The following is a 21,347-nucleotide window of genomic DNA, read 5'->3' as shown; positions in this document are numbered from 1 at the left end:
TTATTTCTTAAGGCAAGAAATTGTGAAATGCCCCATGTGCGTGCAATGGAATGGATAATGGAAGCACGCGATCGCGATATGAAGCCACCGAGCCACCGACCGACTATCCTTCCGGCCACCGTCATGTATTTCCCTTTAAAGTCGCGCCCTCCCGCTTGTCTGAGCCCTCTCTATCTTGGACTCGCACCATCACCAGCAGTACTCTGCGCACGATCTTGTAGCTCCCCAGCTCGACCGCCTGCACAATCTAGCACTCATATCCAACATACCACGTATCAAACTCATCGACAAAGCGCATGTATCTATTAACCGCCTTAAGCCTCATACTTGCATACATCGTACGTGTCTTTTTAAGCCACATTCCACCTCGCCTGCTAACGACATACTCTTGCAGACCACGATGGTCTTTCGACAGTTGATACGACTCTTGAGCTACAGCAACTTCACGTCCGCATCGAATGAGCCAGCGGAATCTCCTGAAAGTCCAAGCGCCGTTGTCGCTGGCCCAATCCACACCGAGCTAGGTCTCGATTCGTCAAAGTCGGAACCGCATATCGTTCCTTCTGTGCCTTCACTCCCCGCTACTACGCCCAACACCGAGACGAGAACCGATGCCTCAGAGTATACATCCTCTGTTCCGTCCATTATTAACCATTCGACTCAAGTCTCGTCTCCGAATGAGGTATGTGTATCTAACGGCTCACCACCGACCTGCAACTGACAGAATCGGGGAAAGATTAAATCTCATTCACCGTCAGAAGCACCTCAGACGCTTCCACCAGACATGCTCAGGCTTGAGGCGCTGTACAACATCGACTTCTCACAGATCGATCTTTCACAGATTGGTCCTACACCGGAACAACGTGCGAGAGGCGCTAGACCTCTCCGGCGTGAACGCATCAGGTACCTTGATGACGTCTATCCGCAGTACCACCTACCTTATCCTGGGAAGATGCTGGTTCGTCACGGCACGGTGAATGTTGATGACTGGACTCGTGCGTACTTGTCGAGAGTTCGCCATTGAGCGAAGATAGAAATACGAAAAGAAAGTACTCCTAGGGAAGGCGAATGGCATTCTATCTTATACCCGCCATCGTCTTCTCGGTTCCCTGCATCTTTGTACCCTCGCGTCAATGGGATTCTCGCGCCTTTGTCATTTGTCGGCCAGTTGGGCAATGAATACCTTTTCTTCCTCTGTTTGGACATTTACTTGTACTTATTTATTGTTTTCTTTTCTTTGTTTTTGCATTGTCTCTGTTTCATGGCAGACCTTTCTTCGTAATAACGGGTGTATACCATTGTTTCCCCTTTGCCCGTTGTTGTCGTGTTTGGTTTTATCCTTGGTTTTTTTGTTGTTTTCTCGCATTCGCCTGTACTTTTATCTGTGCATTGTACATACCTTGCGCAGGGTTGACTTGCGTTTTCATAAAAGAATGATATTGAGATGTCGTTAAGGGATATGGACGACGATCTGAAGCCAAACTGCTTTGTGTGCCTTAGTTTTTGCCTGAGTCAAGGTTAGGAAGGTTCTGTTATCGATTGCTAACGTATAGCGCTTGCATCTTTCTGCTACTTATTGCTAGCCAACTGAGTCTGTAGTTATATAAATCATTCCTTATAGTTATCCTAACTATATACAGTGTTCTTTACTGTTCTCCACTACTGATATCAAGATTACCCAGAATTACCATTTCTCCTCTGATGCATTCTGCTCCACTGTAAAACTTCCTTCATCAAACATTACCCACTGCAAACAACCTTTGGTTTCTATACCCTTCTGTTGTGACCAACATGCAAATTTTCATCAACTTTGCTAGATGGATACCTGATCTTACTAAGATTAATAAGAACTGTTTCATTGATACATATACATTACCTCCCCATCTGAAAGATAGCTCTTGTTTCTGTCTGCTTGAAAACAAGAGCTTTAATAAACTCACAAAAATCCTAGAAACAAGCACAGTCATAGAGCTGTCCAGTATACTTCTGTTCCTCAGTATCATTAATCTTCATAATCACTCTTCTTGGATCAGATAGATTTAAAGACAGATTGTACAATGTATATTCTCTACACACCTTGTACATCTGATAGTAACTCTGTACTACTTGATTCATATCTATCTGAAAGGCAACAGATTCTGATATAAGTTCATAAGGTTTGATTTCAATACAGCCTTTAAGAATATTGTAAATTATATGTCTGGCTCTATCAGCTCTTAAGTCTCTCTAATTTGTGTCTTACTGTAAAGATTAACTGAACAATAAACTTATGTTTGGTTAATACATAGTTTGAGTTGGGATAAATAAGTATTACTGTATCAAACACATTAGACAATACACCTGATCATTTCTGGCATAGAAATTTATGTAATGATTGACTACAACTAGAGATAATATAAGTGTTAACATTTATTTCGGATAAATGTGTCATATGTCTCAAATCACACAAACGTCTTGCAAATATACACTATTGCTGAGACATGTCTTCCAAGACATACATCCAAGACATACAATATTAGATAGCATATATATTACTTCAATCTAAGGACAATGAAGCTCATTAAGAACTTATGCACAGTTGACTCGTATTGACACCTACACACTATGAGCAGAGTCCACTGAACCCCTACTAGTGTGACTTACTCTTAGTATCCTTGTGAGCAGTGTGCAAACCTATGGAAGAATATTTCCTATCAATTAGGAAACATTGCAACCTAAACATGCTAACAGGTTATGAGCCTTGCACTCCCTGCTCATATCTACATTGTTACTATGCTTTTACCTTACCCTCTACAAACGCAACGCTTTGAAATCATCATCTCCACAATTATGATTTCCCCCTCAGTAGTTATATGTATGACTATATGCACCACAATCATCATCTCAAACGCTTTGGTGTACTATACACTATAGTACAAATGATTTGATACACTCAATCATATTATACTCAATAAGTATCATCAAACTACTCCATTTAACACTGAATCCACTTGATTCTACATGTACAATCTATTCTACTCATCTACAAACCTTTGGCACTCCCATCTGAGCATACCAAATGTGAATTGTCTTGTCCTGAAGACTACAATCTCTCTATACAACAAGACATACTATGATACTTGTAGAAGGAACGTATTATCTACAAGGACCTAGACACACCTGTCTGAGCATCCCAAACGTGTATTGATTTATTAAAATAACTTTGGACAGATTAGTTGCTTTAAAAGCAATGAATACCCAGTGATACTATATCCAAACACTGAATTACTTTATCTTACACTACAAAGATATGTTATAATAATAACATCTCACATAACAAACAAACATTTGATATTATATTAATAATACAAATGATTAATACTATAAACGAAAGAATAATGCTAGCAAAGCATAATAATAATATAAAGAAATACTATTGCAAACATACAATCAAACTAATAATGATTAGACAAACAAATAATATGAAAACAAGAGTATAAATGTGACTAAAGCATAATAACTCAAATATAAAAACGATTTATACTATCACAAACACACAGTCACAATAAATAACATATATTTACCATATACAAATATATTGTATAGATATACGAATATACAAATGTACAAAGTAATAATAATGCAATCAAACGTATAAAACTATTATTTATTAAATAATGCAAAGTTATATGCAAATGCAATTGAACAAACACATAATAACAATAAAAACAATTAATAAAACACACGAAACAATGTTGTGAACATTCTAAACATATAATAACAAACATATATACTTATACAAAGTATAGAATTAAATTAAACCATAACGTTACAAATGAAGAAACAATATAATGATGCATATATGTATAATATTGACATTATAAACTATACAGACGAATACATATCTTATACCTTGCACAATTACTATTACAATGCAAAAATCAAACAAACAATAGTTACAAATACATTGTAGCAATATAATGTATCAATATGACATACATGATAACAAAGTATTAAGTCAATACAATTAATACAAACAGTTTAAACAATATAAACATATTTCAGACGCATCAAAAATATTATTAACATACAAAATGTTATAAACAATTAAACATCACTTAAAAACTTAACAAAATACAATAATACAGACACAAAACAAAATAACTAATGCCTTGAAAACATTAGAGCCTAACATTGGATAGTCTGAAGGGCCAAGTGACAGAAAGAACACTGCTGCCAAGTACACAAAAGACAAACAAACGTTGGAACAAAATCCAAAAGAAACAAACATAAGTTCAGAACTCAATCAGACACTTCACTAATGATTAAACACAATGTGTGACAGATTTAATTGATTACTGCAAACAGCAGAAAGATATTTATTCACAAAAGAATATATCTATGATCAATAAATAACAAATATCATTAACTATTCAAAGTCCAAACAATGTCATAATAGTGTATGCTTCATTAATGGCCTTGCTTGAAGCTTGTGCCCATCACAAAAAGAATTAAATTAATAAACAGAATGGAAACAAGACACAATAGCTCAAATACTTTTGTCATCAAACAGAAGACAAATGATACTGAGCAAAACAAAATAATGCACTACTCAATGTATGCAAATATAACAAACAAAATATGCAAACTTAACATTGCTAAACAATACAATGGATTATATTTATCCAAATAACAAACTATTCAGACATACACATAACAATCAAACAAAATACATGAGCATACATGCAATCTATTTGAGTATAAACTTGAATAACAATCAGTATAATGCCAAAAAAAAGAATTAATAACTAAATCAGATGAAGATAACGAATAACATTGAAATTATTCAACAAAACACATTCACACATTCACATACAATGCTTAAACAAATAATAGAATGATGAAAACGTACAAACAAATTGATTATACACAAAAGCCAATTACTCAAAGCAAACCTTCTTAAATTGAAGGGGAGTAATAACAGCATATATTCACAAAACATAAAACATAACGAACAAACGATTGAAACATAGTGAACAATTAAATGATGCAGAAATATTGACTACATCACTATTTAATGTTGCACATCCTACAAAACACAATTATAAAGTTATTGCAATGAATTCAAAGCAAATCTGTTGAATCTGACAAGCAAATCCAATGAATCTGACAATAATATACTTATGTAAGAGACATTTTCTCTAAAAACTTTGATGGTTACACTATACATAACACTATTGAACAAATTACAAAAGAATATATTATGGATTATATACTTAAACACAGAGAAGTACACTACATACAACAATGTTGAGTGGAAAAGCATCTCCAGTACATATTGAACTATATGGAATTATAGAACAGAACTATGTCTTCTGCAACAGAATGTATGTTACATTGAAAATAACAATTATGTATCACACAAAACTTCCAACACTTATTCCCTAACATGTAGGACATAATAGTGAACGAATAACTAAGTAAACAAAATAATATTCAGACATATAACTGGGAAATAATCCAGACAAGCTAAGAAATGGCACATATTCCCAAAGCAATCTACACTAGACGTGTGAAGCACTCACTAAAATTAAAAGAAGTAACAGATGTAACAGCAATCAAAACATTAATCCTTTCAAAGCAAACAAGATAATGTTGATCATAATGAACAAAATGAGCAATACACTCAAAATTAATGAAATAAATTCATATCTTATAACGAATGTATACATATATTCAGTGAATAAAGTGAATATAATAATTAAAACAATATCAAACAGAATTTGATACAAAATAAACAATAAACAAACGAATATTACAATATACAATGAAAAATAGAACTGCAAAATACACTATTTCATCTATCTACAAAATAAAAACAACAAACACGTATTATAATTGTGTAAAGCAATATATATTAATCAAATAACACTATACAATGATAATAAAAACATTATCACAACAATAAAACAATACAAACATACAAATAACATTATAGTTTGTAAAAGTTGAAGGACACATTAAACAATAACAAATACAATACACACATATAACAATATCAAATATATCTATTGCAAAACAGTAAAACAATACAAACGTACCATATGTTTAAAACATAAATAATGTGCCTAAACAGACTTACAAACAGTCAGATGATAAAATAAAACAAATTACAATGAATAAAACCTTAATCGACCTTGATATGAAGCAATCTGACATATCATAAATGATATTACGAATTGCAAACAATACAATGCTTCAATATAAAGGCATAGAACTATTATTAAATGCTTAAAAGGTATGAATACAAAACAAAACAAACAATGATGATACATGATGAATAGAGGACATTATAATAACATTGACAGCACATTTTACAAGCATGATTCAACAGATTCATTGTGAAAGTAAAAGTGGAAAAACTACTAGTAACACAATTCAAATGCACAAGAATACAAATTAATGTGAACAAATTAATAACACACACATTGTTATTAAATATAGTATTAACTATACAAACGAAACAATACAAACAAAGTACAATTCTAATTACACAATGAGTGTAAGAATATAAAACAAACTACATGTATAATAATACAAATACAAACGAAACAAATAATGGAACAACTACAGAACAGTGCAGTATGAAGAAATAAACATACTATGACACAAAACAAACAATATGACATGAAAAACAAACGAAACAAAGTTATAACATATCATATTAAATTGTGAACAAGAAAACTACTATCATACGAATGATAAAACATTATAGTGACGACTATAACATTAATAATATTAAAACTACAAACGAACGAATGCTAAAGAGATCCTACAGCTCTCTTGGCAATCATAATTGAATTAACAATTGATTTATTACATTGAACATTATAATAATACATTGGACGAACACAACACTTACAGTGGACTTAATATACAAAGCAAACGAAACATTTACATTGCAAATGTAAATGATATTAGTAAAAACAACAGACGAACACATATCAAACATTATATTAGTCTGATCAACTAGTATAAGTTTGAAGGGGAGTGTTAACATTTATTTCGGATAAATGTGTCATATGTCTCAAATCACACAAACGTCTTGCAAATATATGCTATTGCTGAGACATGTCTTCTGAGACATACATCTGAGACATACAATATTAGATAGCATATATATTACTTCAATCTAAGGACAATGAAGCTCATTAAGAACTTATGCACAGTTGACTCGTATTGACACCTACACACTATGAGCAGAGTCTACTGAACCCCTACTAGTGTGACTTACTCTTAGTATCCTTGTGAGCAGTGCACAAACCTACAGAAGAATATTTCCTATCAATTAGGAAACATCACAACCTCAACACACTAACAATAAGACTACATTCCTTACTTTAAACATGTATCCCTTTACACTTCTTACTCTTGTACTTGTAACACCTACTTTACTTAATAAACTGTAAATAGTATAAATATATTAGTTTTCTCTACTGTTAAACCTATTAATCCTAGTAAAGTCTTAGTAAAGTTCTAGAATTTGTTAAGGAAATATTTCTTCTCTGTACTTCCAAGTAAACTTTAAAAATAGAGCTATACAATAAATTACAAGGTAGATTCTGTAGTTTATATTCAGATACATATACTAAAAGTTTGAATCTACTGTAAATCAAATATTTCTGTGTGTGTATTATTATTTTAAATATATTATATTAATCAAGATCCTTAGTATATATAGAAGAAGACTCTTATAAAGTTTGTCAACTTTATTTATTTCTTAGTGAGTAACTTATTGATCTGAAATCAGTTTTATTCTCACTTAATTACTTTAAGAACAAATATATTAGAATAATAGAAGCTATCTCAAATCTGTTTTGTAGATCAATTTGTCAAATTAAAGTATTAATCAAAATTTTACAAACATTTTAAGACAGATCTTACAAAGTAAATCTTAATATGTATATCTTTCTATTACTTAATGTATATAAAAAATGCATAGTCTGATTAATTGTATAAATAATACACATTTATTTATAGTAGTGTTTATTAAACTTTTACAAGCAAATTTGACTTCTAGACTTTTATTTTTTTCTAGTAAAGTAATTATACTTATAAATATAAAATATTGAATTATAATTATTATAAACAAATATTAGTGACTTACTTATTAATACAAGCTTGACAGGTTGACTAGTTTTGTAAATACTCTAATAGTTAGAGCCTTTACACTCTATGCTTAAAGTATGTAAAAAAGTGAAACATAAATATTGTACTTATAATAGTTATTAATAAGCTATTAATATTCTTAAAAATGTTTCTTATATCTGAAATATGTTTAAAATGTTCTTAATAATATATTTTGTTTTAATAGTAAAAAGTCAGTTACTTTTCCAAAAAAAATATACAAAAGATTATAGAAGCTCACTTTAGATTAGTTGTAGTCAGAGCATTTCTAAATAATATTATTATTTGTGAGACAGATACAACTCCTTCTTAGAAATTAGGAATGATTGATTAGTATGTTATTCAAGTGTATAAAGATTGTTTTTATTAATAATTAAATAGGATTGTCCTAATAGTATATAGGCTAATATGTACAATATATAGTAATCTACAAAGTAGCAGAATTCTAGAAAATGTTGACTAGTTTCAAAGGATTTGCACTTGTGAAAGCCCTTATTTATAACTGGATCATTTGCTTTTTACTATGAGTTGATCAACTTACTTTATGTTGTAAAGCTGACACACTTACTAAGTGTTGTTATGTATTATAGTTCAGAGTAGTCATTACAAATGCATTTCTGATGAATCACCTAACATGTGTAGGGAATCTAGTATGACTCTTTCTCAATTATATATACAAATTTATCTCTCTTTGTATCTTTAATACCTACTCTTATTGGCTAAATTATTAAGAAGAGCTATTGTACAGTATATAGAGTGTTTTAAAATAAAGCACTAGTATTATCTCTACATTATACACAGTATGGTTGGATGTATTACATCTGTACTTTGATTCTAACAATGTTCTATAGTAAAGTTGTAGTCTACAAATATAGCTCTATTAGTTTAACTTTCTTTATTTGAGACTCTGTTATAACTATTGACTATAAGGAAAATTTTGATTATTAACCAGGCACCTTGTATTAGATTGGATAGATACTAGTGTGAACCTACAAAGATAACTGAACATTACTAGTAGATACCCATCTATAATGGTTGGTCTCCAATCATCTCATATTTGTACCCAACTGTACTTTACACTATATAAAGGGTCTAACATACTACCCTAAACTGCTTCCAACATGACTATGTCCACTTGCTCTACTATTGAACCTATTAAGCCTAGTAAAGCTCTAGAATAGGTTTCTTTAATGACTATGTCTCAGTGCTTTTATGTAGTAACTGTGACTGTCTTAGTGTATAATACAAGTAAGTGTACCATTTCTCCCTATTATGAATTACTGACTTCTGACCATGTTTGAAGTCATTACTGTAGACAATAAGGTAAACCCTACAGTCCTTGATTTGTTACAAATATGAACACTTGACTTCAGACCAATTATTTCTGGGTTTGCTTTATAATCCTCTTCTTTTCTAATATTAACAATGTTTATAACATGCTTTGAAGAGGACTCCTATAAAATCTGTCAATGTTGTGTACTTTCTGGTGAGCAGTTTAACAAACTCTAATCAATTGGATTGATAGAATAATTATTATAAGAACTGATATGTTAGGATAATAGGGGCTGTCTCTGTACTCTTTTGTATGTCAAATTATACTGACACTCTGAAGTACTTTTACAAGTTTCTTCTAAGAATCAATATACAGAGTGAACCTCAACCTGTATGTCTTTCCTTCATTCTGTAACATGACACACATAAATGAATAGCTTAATTAGATGTGAGTATGGAAGTACTTCTACCTATTGTAGCATACATAGATTATCTACAGGCAAATTTGCTGACTGGACTTCATACCTTTCCTGTAAGACAAAAATGATTTCTTCAAGCTAATATTTATTAACAGATGGGAAAGACTAGCTTACAATTATCTTAATCAATTGTCAGTTCTGTTTTACATTTCTCTGACTTTAGTAATTGACTAGCATCTGAAGATATTCTAATGATTTGAGTCCTTACACTCTACTCTTAAGGTATGTAAGAGAAGAAAATTAATAATATTATACTCATGCTATTTGAAGACAAGAGGCTTGTAGGAATTTTGAGGGCTCTTCTTGTATTTGAAGCATGTTTGAAAACAATATTGTTTATCTACCTTAGTGTAGTACAGAAAGGTGAATTATTCTTTTTATATATGGTTTGGAGAAGCTCATGTCATATTAGATAGAGTTGCTACTCTTCCAAATAGTATTACTGTCTGTACAACAGATGGTGTGCCACCCTGGCAATAGGGAATAGTTGATTAGTATATTATTCAAGGTTACAAAGCCTATTGCTAATACTTTGATAGGACTATTCCTATAGTGTATAACATTATACTTATAATCCTGGCAATTTACAAGGCTGCAGAATTCTGGCAAATGTCAGCAGGCTTCAAGGGATTTGCTCTTGTGAAAGTTCTTATTCAGGATCAAATCATATACTTTACACTGTCTGTTTGGCAAATTGCTTAATTGTACAGAGCTAACATACTCATTTAGTGTTGTCTCATACTGTATATTAAATGTGTTGAATTACAGAGTAGAGGTTGCAGACTTTTTTTTATCAAATCTCCTCATAGCTCTTAGAAATCCATCATTTCTGTGTGTCCTCAGCAGCTGAATGTTGTTCAACCTCAAAGAAGCCGGAGAGATGGGTGTCAATGAAGGAACAAGCTACAGAATCAAACCAATAAGTAGCATGGACTTTGATACAGGCAGGCCAGTTGAAGGTAATGTTATCATTTTTAAACCAATTCAATGATTAACAAATATAATATTCAAAAGAGCACAAATTGGAAATAACATTAATAAATGACAATGGAGTTTGATACTGTAACCTCAGCTGATTAGGATTGAGACACTACTGTATCTCACTTTGTACAGTTTAAAGTTGCAACAATTGCACAGTATAAACTATATTTGCAACAGGTCTATAACCTAAAACAACTACTCACTTACTGTTAATCACAACTTAGAAATAAATTTGTGGACAAATCTAAGACAGTTACATGTACACAACAAGTCTGTTAATTGGGCTCACAGCAAAATAAGTATGCAAATAGGGCCGACGAATTCCCACACAATTACATTACTACTTTTGATAGCTCATCTACGTCAAGCATGGAGCTCATATCCACGAACGAAGAGTTCTTATCAGTCGCAGCTTGGTCCTGTATACAAGGAGCACTCTATAAGGGAGGGATAGAATCACTAAAAGAAGACAACGCTCACGAAAGAACGAAAGATAGCCCCTTCAAATTGTCATCGAATGCTTTGGTTGCAGCGCCTATGTCATTGGCACGAGGACTCACTCCAAGATGACTCGCCTAGATACTTGGATAAGGTCACAAGGACGCAATAACATATTGATCATGACTTGCCAGGAAAGAATCTGTGTTGAAGTGAATAGCCTGAGCTCGAAACGAGCTCATCCGAGGACTCACTTCATTTAGACCAAACCCACCGCTGAACGCTGCACCTATCTTTGGCCTGAAGTTCAGCATAGCCAGCAGTGTGTTCATGTAAACTGGAAACAAAGTCATTGAATTTCAGTTCATATGTCAATGATAGAATTCCGATGCTCACGGCGAGTGATATTAACGTAGAAAATAACAGAGTATAGCGAAGTGGGATAAGCGAGAGTCAACAAGAGCGTCAATATAGCGCTGACGGCAGTAGCCAAGCCCGTTCCGATAAAGAACAAGATTAACCAGTTCAGAACGGAATCACTACGCTGAATTCCCGTGTAACTTCTCCGCAGATACCAAGTAAATGAGCCTCCAATAAGGCAGTCCGTGATTGCGGTTGCGGAGTTGATGCCGCGTGAGAGATTCACGAGAGTTTTGGTATTGCCCGACATGTAGAAACCGAACCCGGAGTAAATCATATGGAGCACAAATTGCGCAGCAGATGCCAGTGAGATGATTACAAGTAGGACCCTGTTGCGATTGCTTACTGCATTGCCTCATTTCAGTCGTAGTAAATAGTGTGGTAGGTGTATGGGACGCACACTTCCAGATTCTCCAAATTAACACGGCCTGTACCATAATACCTACAAACCCACCGCAAATTGTGATCACCGGCCTGAATCTTTTCAGGAAATTATGAGAAGAAAAGAGCGTTCCAAGGGCGCAACACGTATAATCACCTGCTATGTATCTGAGATTGCAAGTAATCTCCAAAGTTCTTCACAAAGCTGGTGTATAGATCAGCGATGAGGAGCGATTGGTGGGCAGTGTCGATCAACCACACAAAGAAGACGTAAAGTTTAAGGACGAGGCGGTCATTCATAGAGGTCTGTATTTCGAAAGTATTTGAAAGACGTCGGATTTAAAATGCTAATAAAGAAGTGAAAGGTAACTCACATCAAAATAATAATAAAGCTGGACGCTGCCTGCTCCCCATAGACTGGTACATTCTGGATCGGAAACGTTGAACGAGACTTATAAGGCGTGGTAATTGCGTACCCCATGGTGAAGCTATGGAATAAGTTAGTATCTTCATGACAGATGTTAGACAGTGACGTACAAAGTAGCGAGGAATAACATTCCCGACTAAGCTCGAGTCATCAGCAAACGTGCACAATCTCAAGTGTACGTACAAATATTTGCGGATAGGGACGTACCGTTTCCTCGAAGCTCGGGGGCGGCATTTCTTGTTTGTTGGCCTCGGTAGTAGACTGCAAAATTTGCTTTGCAGTAGCTTCTGAGCACAACGACAACAGTACAAGAAGGCGAAGAACCGGGTATTTGAGTTGATCAAATTCTAGTCCGCGGAATTAGTGTAGATAAAGCATCTAACTAATTGTATACTAGATTTGTATCTTGTATATAGATAATTGTGAGTTCTTCGACAATCAGAAGCTGCTGTACACGCCTGTCGAGTGAAGCACTGACCAAACTAAACGCAAAGTGGAATGAGATAGCTTTCTCCTTATTGGAATGGAGAGCACAGAATACGCTAGGAAGGATGATTAATTAGATAGAAATCGTCCTGTATAAAAATAATCAGCAAAGTAGTTTTTTTTGAAGATCCCAGTCTAGGAAAACACTGAACTATACCTAGCTCAAGTTACTTATACGCGTCACAGCGATATGGATTGCAACGCTCAAGTACTATGCCTGATGGGAAAATGCCTATTCAACAATAGCTCCTTTTGGCACTCCGATCATGGACTGGAGAACAGTTGATACAATTTGACACGGTCCGATACGGAACTATAATACTCTCATATAGTTCTGTGAACGATTGACTCCATGTGACTTCCTGAAGTTTTACAAGTGGCTCTGGGATAAACAATGTTTAAGTGAGTGCAGATCTGAATTCACTATCATAAAGTATTCGTAATTACCCATTCACAATTTCATGAAAACCACTACTAGCACACGTTGCTCACAACCCAGTTCGGATATCGCAGGAAGCAGCTGCCTAATATTCCTAAGTTTTGATTCTTGAAGCGGGGATCAAGCAATTATTTCGTTGGTCCGCAGATGATTAAAACTCATTAATAGGAAAGTCATTCCAAATTGCGATTATCGAGTTGAGTGTGTCATGACTGTCATCACAATTAGAGGTCCACGTCAGGTCGCAGCGCGTCACCTTTATTTGACTATGTTGTGGTCTGGGTTAGGTAAACAGAGATGTTTCATTCAGTTCGTTGAACTTCGTTCATTGAATTCGAAAATTTCCAAAGCACAATTAACATAAATTATATATAGCCGCGCATTGACACATAGCAAAGTGTACACAGATACGAACCAATTCTACATAGGCAACAACGAGACACAAAGTAAGTCAACTGTGGAAGCGGAAATTACGACAGTGCGAAGGATTACACCATTGCTTTTGGTAACTCGTCGTCTAAGTTAGGATGCGGGCCTATTTCAATGAACGAGGGTCTCTGGATAGTCACAGCACCAGCCTGGATGCAAGGAAGAATTAAACAAAGAGGAACATAACTAGAGGGATACGACGGCACTCACGGAAGAATGTCTCTTCTTCTCCTGAACGTGCTTACTTGTCTCGGTTGCGACGCCAATGTCGATGGTATGAGTATTCACTCCATTGTGGCTCGTCTAGATGCTTGGATAAGGTCATGAATACGCGACGAATCATGCTTAGCACGACTTGCCAGAAAAGAAACCGTGCCAATCTGAACAGACTGCGTTGGCAACGGATTCATCTGAGACCAATCTCCAGCCTGGTCAACCCCATTGGCAAGCGCCGGACCTAATTTTGTCCTGAAATTCAGCATTGCCAACAGCGTGTTCACATAAACTTGAAACGAGTAAGTTTGTGCGTAAAAAAGTGAGAAATCTAAAGAAATGCTCACGACGAGTGATATTGAGGTAGAAGATAACAGAATAGAGTGACTGAGGGTATGCGAGGGTTAACGAAAGTGTCACTATTGCGCTGACTGCAGTAGCTAGGCCCGTCGTCATGAAAAATATGATCAACGCATTTACAATTGAGTCACTGCGCTGGATTCCAACTTGACATTTCTTCAGGAACCAAACGAGTGAGCCTCCAATCAAGCAGTCCGCGACGGTGCTCGCAGCATTGATGCCGCGTGAAATATTGATGAGGGTTTCGGAATTGTCCGATGTGTGGAAGCCAAACCCAGAGTAGACCATGTGAAACACGAATTGCGCAGCAGACGCTATCGATATGACTATTACCAGGGTCTTGTTCTGATTGCTTACTACAAAAATCGTCTTGTCAATAATGATAAGTGTAGCGTTTGCAAGAGACGCACATTTCCAGATTCTTCCAATGAACACGGCCTGCACCATAATACCCACAAATCCACCGCAAATCGTAACCACAGGCCTGTATCTTCACAAGAACCCATAAGAGATAGAATGGTCGAGCATGCGAAATGTATCCTCACATGCTATGTATCTGAAACTGTAAATAATCCCCAAATTTCTTCACAAAGGTGATGTATAAGTCCGTCATTAGGAGCGATTGATGGACAGTGTCGATTAACCACACGAGAAAGACATATAGTTTAAGGTTGAGGGGGTCATTCATAGAAGTCTGGACCATGAAGAATTTCGATTCAGTAAAGTATTTTGAAGAAATAATGAGGGACTCACGTCAAAATAATAATAAAGCTGGACGCTGCCTGCTCCCCATAAACTAGTGCATTCTGGATCAGAAACATTGAACGAGCGCTATAAGATTCCATTCTACATACGCCATGGTGAAGCTATGCAGCGAGTTAGTGCCCATATGTGATATACGCTTGACGGTGGCAACTTACAAAGTGGCAATGAACAGCATCCCCGACTGGGTTCTACATCAGTAATCGTGCAATATTTCGAATGAGGACGGATGTCGTGGATAAGACGCACTGTTTCCTCGAAGCTCGGGAGCGACATCCTTGCTCGTCGCCTTCACGAAGTACAAGAGATAACCTAGCCAGCCCAATTAGAGACTTTAATCCAGTCCTTCAGCTCCTGTTGAGCATGTCGGTGGGGACATGAACTGTGACAGTAGGAAGCGGAGAAGCCGACTCTGTGAACGAATTGCCTTTAGGTCGCAGTCCATAGATATCGTTTCGTTGCATACTAGATTTGCATTTTTGATGCGCAAGTTCTGATTTCGAAAGAAGGTTTACCTTGGGAGGTCATAGATCTGCTTAACTCCAATTGCTGTGCACACGTGGCACGCGTATCTTCGCATCGGGTTTCCAAACGGGGGAATATTCGTTGCCATCTGTGTTCTAGAATCTCCTTTGAGTGATCCGATCACCATCCTCTGTCCAATACAGATATAACGGGACCTTTCCTACATTGTCTCACTCACCCATTTTGTCAGTCCGAACCGATTCATACCCCAAAGGCACTTGATCTACACAGAAAACACGGAATGATTTCACACGTGCCTCCTTGCTGTGCCTACGCATATCTAAAGTAGCTGTTGCGACCTGCAACGAGACATGTGTCTATCCCAAGAATAATACCTTGACAGGTGGGCACAGAAAAAAAACAATTCTTTTTCATTTACCCTTATTTTTAAATTATTAAGTACTAAGCATAAAAGATATAAGAAATCGTCATGGATCTCAGTTGCATCGTACGCTCACGGCAATACCTATAAGGCTGTAACACTTATCTTTGCCTTAGCTGCATCTCTATCACAGTGCAAAGGAGCAATGCCAGTAACAGGATGAAATGAGTGTTTAAATTTCTCTGGTGCCCTAAGTATAACAAGCTCATTTGACGCGACATATTCTATTGCTATCATACTTGATTTAGAGATCATTCAGATCTATATACTTTGTTATAAAAGACCGAGAACTAATTGACGTTCTCTTGTCAAGCAAATTGTATCTCGCTCACAGTGTGGGAGTCTACTCTATGATTCGTCCCTTCATGTCTGCCTTCCTCCCCCGCCTCCTTCAAATTGATGAGCATCCGACTGCCAAGGATACACAAAAACGCAGGGCTACCCAACCAATTCAGAATATTCGCTACGAAGGCGTTGTTGCTGGCAATTTTTATTTCTAATAGACTCATGACACAAGTGAAAATGGCGCTAGTAATAACGTTAATCTCCTGATGCACTGAGCTAAGCGTAAGGGTACAAATGAGACTCACAGCATGAAATAATAGACTTGGTCCTGGATAAGGACTCTGACAAGTGTGAACCCTCTGAGACCAGCCGACAACTTCCAAAACTCGGCAGCCTTGTAGATTGCCAACAACATTAGAATAACACCATATACTAGAGGAACAGACCTAATTGCCAGAGCTCTTAGTACTGGCTTATTTTATTTCGGAAAAGCAGTTAACGCACTGGTCAAGAACACCCCATCTCGATGAAACCAAATTGTCAAAGCCACAGACAGTAGCGTTTTTCGCGAGTGCGCCCACAGCGACTTCACTTGATGTAAGCCCGTGTAAAAATTCTAGCGATAGATAGCACGTACCGTGCCGTACAAATGTTATAGAAATATTTATTCCAAGTCTCATCATGGCTTCCAGTGCAAGTAGTGCCTTGAGAACTATAGGTACAATCTTATCTATAGAAGGAAGGGTCAATTTATTTCTTTTGGTAATCATTCGACCTACCCTCCGAATAGAAAGCAAGCACCCGTATCATAAGAATATCTTTATTTATAAAATGTTAGGTAAGTCAGGGTTTCAGAGACGTTTCATTACTTACAGTTGATCAAGGTGCCCGTCATCCAGTCTATATCCACTGTCAGAAAAACCGAATCGGAGGAAATGCGAAAATTACTCACTGGACATGTTCCGAGACCAGACGGAAAAATTGCCTTTTATTTTCCGGTAAGCACTCGGTCCAACCTCATGTGCTGAAGTACTCACAGCTGAATTAAACATCGAAATCCTCGCATCAGCCTCTAATTGGCGAGTCCGGAGGAAGGATATTACTCACAGTCCCATTGATACATTGAACAGATTGACTAATAGTAATACATAGTTGCAATTATAAATTGGATGGACTTCCACTGACGTGGTGGATTAATGCATACAGGGTATTGTCGCAAGAACTCCATATATCCCAATGTATCGATTCTGATGAGATGCATATACATAAGTTGTTGGGCGACGCTGTGTATTTAAAACGTACTGCAAAATAAACGAGATTGACCAGGTTCAATGGATTTTTCTTCGGTTTATCGACTTATGAGACGATCTTGGCTTAAAATTGTGTAGAGGCTTGCAATACGTACCCAGAAATACCTAACCTATACAAGCAAGGTTCAGCATTCTGTTGATAGCGTGGCCCGCAACACGAGACGTATCTTACCTCCTTGTCCATTGTAATAACTGCGTGGAAATGCGTCCCAGAATGAGATCTGGCTAGGGTGTACACATAGAATGTACTCACTGGTTTCATAAACCAACAGAGAAGCAATTGAGACCTGAAAGCACTGCGTGACAAACCCTTGGGATACAAGTAAAGGCGCTACAGCTGGCGGGAGAGGTTCAGGATCGGACCGTGGGAAGAGTGCCATTGTGGACGAGTCAGTGAGTCAGTGAGGTTCAGTGAACGTATTCACGTCTCCTTAAGTACTATTGGCACATTGTGCATCGAAGATAGGCACAATTCCTATTCGATCTCATTAAAGGATTGCCACTGTCAGGAAAAGTTGCTGATATACTGTCGCTTCTGTGCTTCACATGTTGCTTCTTGATTGATCCTACGGATAATTTGTGCATGCAATCTTCTGAAAATTTGAGCTTACCCCTTGTTTATTTTAATACCTGTCACGAGACGAGGATGCCTTCAAAGATGGTGAGTGTTGCTTTTACAATCCAAATCTTTTCTCTACACACTCGACGTCTCTAGCATAAATGTAGATGCAAAGCTTTCTAACCAGCAGTGAGGCACAATAGCACATTCCTGCTCAATTCTTGTATCTGACGAATATTTACCTTGGCAGAAGGAATGTTAGGGAGGGTAGATCTAGGGTCTGCTTCCATTTTGAGTAGGATCTCTGTGTGTGCCTTAGAAACAGCAGACACACCTTAAGAAGGTGTATTTTGTGTATTTTGCATGTTGGAGAATGAAACTAAGAGAACAGCTGGTCCAACAGCCTTACATAGATCTAAGACATGAGTGTAGGTATAGATAATTGTTAGAATAACAAAAACATGCCCTGCTACCACCATCTAGCCAAGTTACAGCATATTCTGAAAATATTTGGTCTACTTGTCCTGTTAGATGCTGAAACTGATGAAGAGGCTTGGGAAGGCCTTATTTTCATTTTAATTGCATATCAACTTCAACCACAAAGTGGGCCAAGAGGCCCATATACAGTTGTCAAATCTGATGATTACATGTATAAACTGTTACACAATTATTCTACTAAGTGGTTTAAGTCTCATCTCAGGTGTTACAGTTCTCCACTCTTGTACCTTCAGTTCCAAGGGTTCTACACCCTTCCATACTGGAACTCAGGACTTCTGTCCCTCAGGAGTACTGTCTATGGACTATATACATACTGACTCTTACTACTACCCTTCCTTACTTTATCATTCTGTTCCTTTAACCACCCTTTCATTCTTTGTTCATTCTACAGTCTCTTACCCTTTGTCTATCCCTTCATTCTTTGTACCTTTATCTTTGACCTTCCTTTCTTTCATTCTTTGTGGCTTATCATTCTTAGTAGCTTGTACTCTCTGAGTACTCTTGTATAGTTTAGTATATATAAGTGTATAAGATCAGACTAGTCCTGTAGTCTTGATCTTGTCTACTCTAAGTAGTCCTGTACTCTTAGACTCACTCTATATACTCTACTCTTGTCTCACTCTCTCACTCTGTCTGTTCCACAAGTTCCAACTATGTTCTAATACTTGTATTCTGTATTTCTGTTGTATAGAATAGTTGTAGTCTGAGTCTTCTTACTGAGCCTTCAGGTCCCCTCTACACTGTCACTAACATTAGATTAAGACTACCCATTACCACCCTACAACTCTCCTATGTTTTGGGCATTAGTACTTACTGTTACATTAATCTCTTTTCTTTGTCCTGACCCTTTTACATTTTGTTAACATATATGGAATGACACATATAAGCAACAGACGTACTCAAGACATAGCTACATATTATATATACCTACTGAATCAACAGACAATGATGCTAAGGAGAGCAAGCTGAGTCCACTATCCCCCCTCTTTGTGTGATCCCTCTAAGCCTCTCACATAACCCCTCTCAACAGGTTATGAGCCTTGAGCTCCCTGCCTACACTTTATCTACACTCTACTATGTCTATGCTCCATGCAGTTCTACACATCACATGCACACACACAGCATACTACAATGCAGAACTCGACTCACCTGTCTGAGTATCTCAAACACGAATCAATACACTGCAAACACACAATCTACTGTACTACATACGACCCAGACATTATATGATTGTCATCTTAGTGATTATGATCATTGGCCCAGTAATAACATAATCTATACAGGCAATGCTGAAACTATGATGAGTAACACTTACTGCAACATTTAATCACTAAAATATTCTATAATATTACAGAGATCATGTTATTATAAATAACTGATCATACTACAGACGAACGTTAGAAGGATTGAGAAAGCAAACACTACTCATCTGCTATTAATATTATAATAGTACAAATGATTGACACTGTCAACAAACACACATATATTATAGCATAAATAAAATAATAACACATATAGTAATATCACAGCCAAACAATTAATGTAAGACATGTCTTGGATATGTTGGACATGTCAGATATGAGATAAACAAGTTAGCAGATATCCATCTGATATCTAAGACATCTGATATCTACACACTAATACAGTTTATGAAAGCATACAACTATCTATGGACGAATTAATAATAATAATAATAATAATAAAGTTACAAAGTACATTATAGTAACTATGGTACAGGAACGAGTACACAATTATAGTCAATAAACAAATAACAATACTTTACACCTATGATAGTGTAAACATATAATAACAACGTATAATAATGGCAAACAGTCAAATAATACCTCTACCATTACTACAACAATGTAACAGAACATATTTAATTGTATAGAATGTAGATATACTTTAACAAAGTATAAATAAACTTATATTGAAGCTACAAAGCTTATATACAAGTGAAGTACTATGCCAATATGGCTAGTACAACAAACAACAGAAAAACTACAACAGACACACTTATTATAATGATTACAAACAAAAACAATCATAATATAATAAGATTAAATAAATTAATAAAACGTTTAACACATTATCTCAGACAGTATAATATATAAAGAAAAGCAGACGTAAGCATATCTATTACATCTTATCAGAGATATGAATAGATGTGCAACCAATGTTGTAACTGCAAACATGCAGAGAGATTTCTTAGCATGTCTGAAATATTACAGACATATTACAAACATCACATTAAAATTTATAAAACAAACAGCACAATGTTACAGTGTAATGTTTAAACAAAATGATGTATGTCAAACATCACAAGTTAACTTAAAACATACTGTTATAACACATACTGACAAACGTACAAAAGTAAAACAACAAAGTACTAACACTACTTGTTGGATTACAAATACATGAAAGGAAATCAACAATGTACTTATGTACTTACACTACTTGTCAATTACTCAAAGAATAACCTTCTCAAATTGAAGGGGAGTAATTGAATAATATACACACTAATGATGAACATTG

General features: G+C 35.9%; 3 protein-coding genes across 3 annotated transcripts; 1 reads left to right on the top strand and 2 right to left on the bottom strand.

The window, feature by feature from the left end:
• Positions 1-27: 27 nt before the first annotated feature.
• On the top strand, positions 28-1,024 carry FOMMEDRAFT_161284 (uncharacterized protein; the record flags this gene model as incomplete). The annotated part of the gene is made up of 4 exons (XM_007270824.1): positions 28-198; positions 252-338; positions 395-682; positions 725-1,024. 4 exons carry the CDS (start codon positions 28-30, stop codon positions 1,022-1,024), a joined length of 846 nt encoding a protein of 281 aa, XP_007270886.1.
• A 10,602-nt stretch (positions 1,025-11,626) lies between these two features.
• On the bottom strand, positions 11,627-12,012 carry FOMMEDRAFT_32797 (uncharacterized protein; the record flags this gene model as incomplete). Its single annotated transcript, XM_007270632.1, has 2 exons — positions 11,627-11,673; positions 11,733-12,012. Coding segments are annotated over 2 exons (327 nt in total), but the record flags the coding sequence as incomplete, so codon positions are not given.
• A 2,018-nt stretch (positions 12,013-14,030) lies between these two features.
• On the bottom strand, positions 14,031-14,953 carry FOMMEDRAFT_128769 (uncharacterized protein). Its single transcript, XM_007270823.1, has 5 exons — positions 14,902-14,953; positions 14,479-14,847; positions 14,278-14,423; positions 14,129-14,228; positions 14,031-14,067 (listed from the first exon to the last, which is right to left on the bottom strand). Exons 1-4 carry the CDS (start codon positions 14,936-14,938, stop codon positions 14,160-14,162), a joined length of 621 nt encoding a protein of 206 aa, XP_007270885.1. The 5' UTR covers positions 14,939-14,953; the 3' UTR covers positions 14,031-14,067; positions 14,129-14,159.
• Positions 14,954-21,347: the final 6,394 nt, after the last annotated feature.

Source organism: Fomitiporia mediterranea, assembly GCF_000271605.1.
Source record: "Fomitiporia mediterranea MF3/22 unplaced genomic scaffold FOMMEscaffold_14, whole genome shotgun sequence".
NCBI lineage: Eukaryota > Fungi > Basidiomycota > Agaricomycetes > Hymenochaetales > Hymenochaetaceae > Fomitiporia > Fomitiporia mediterranea.
This window is presented reverse-complemented; position numbering and strand designations above follow the sequence as displayed.

Coding starts and splice junctions, on each gene's coding strand:
- FOMMEDRAFT_128769 (XM_007270823.1), bottom strand. CDS start 14,938: ATGGTGCAGGCCGTGTTCATTGGAAGAATCTGGAAAT. Junction 14,424..14,478: donor CTACCTCAATATCACTCGTC/GTGAGCATTTCT, acceptor ACTCGTTTCAAG/TTTATGTGAACACGCTGTTG. Junction 14,229..14,277: donor TTGGCACGGTTTCTTTTCTG/GCAAGTCGTGCT, acceptor ACCTTATCCAAG/CATCTAGACGAGCCACAATG.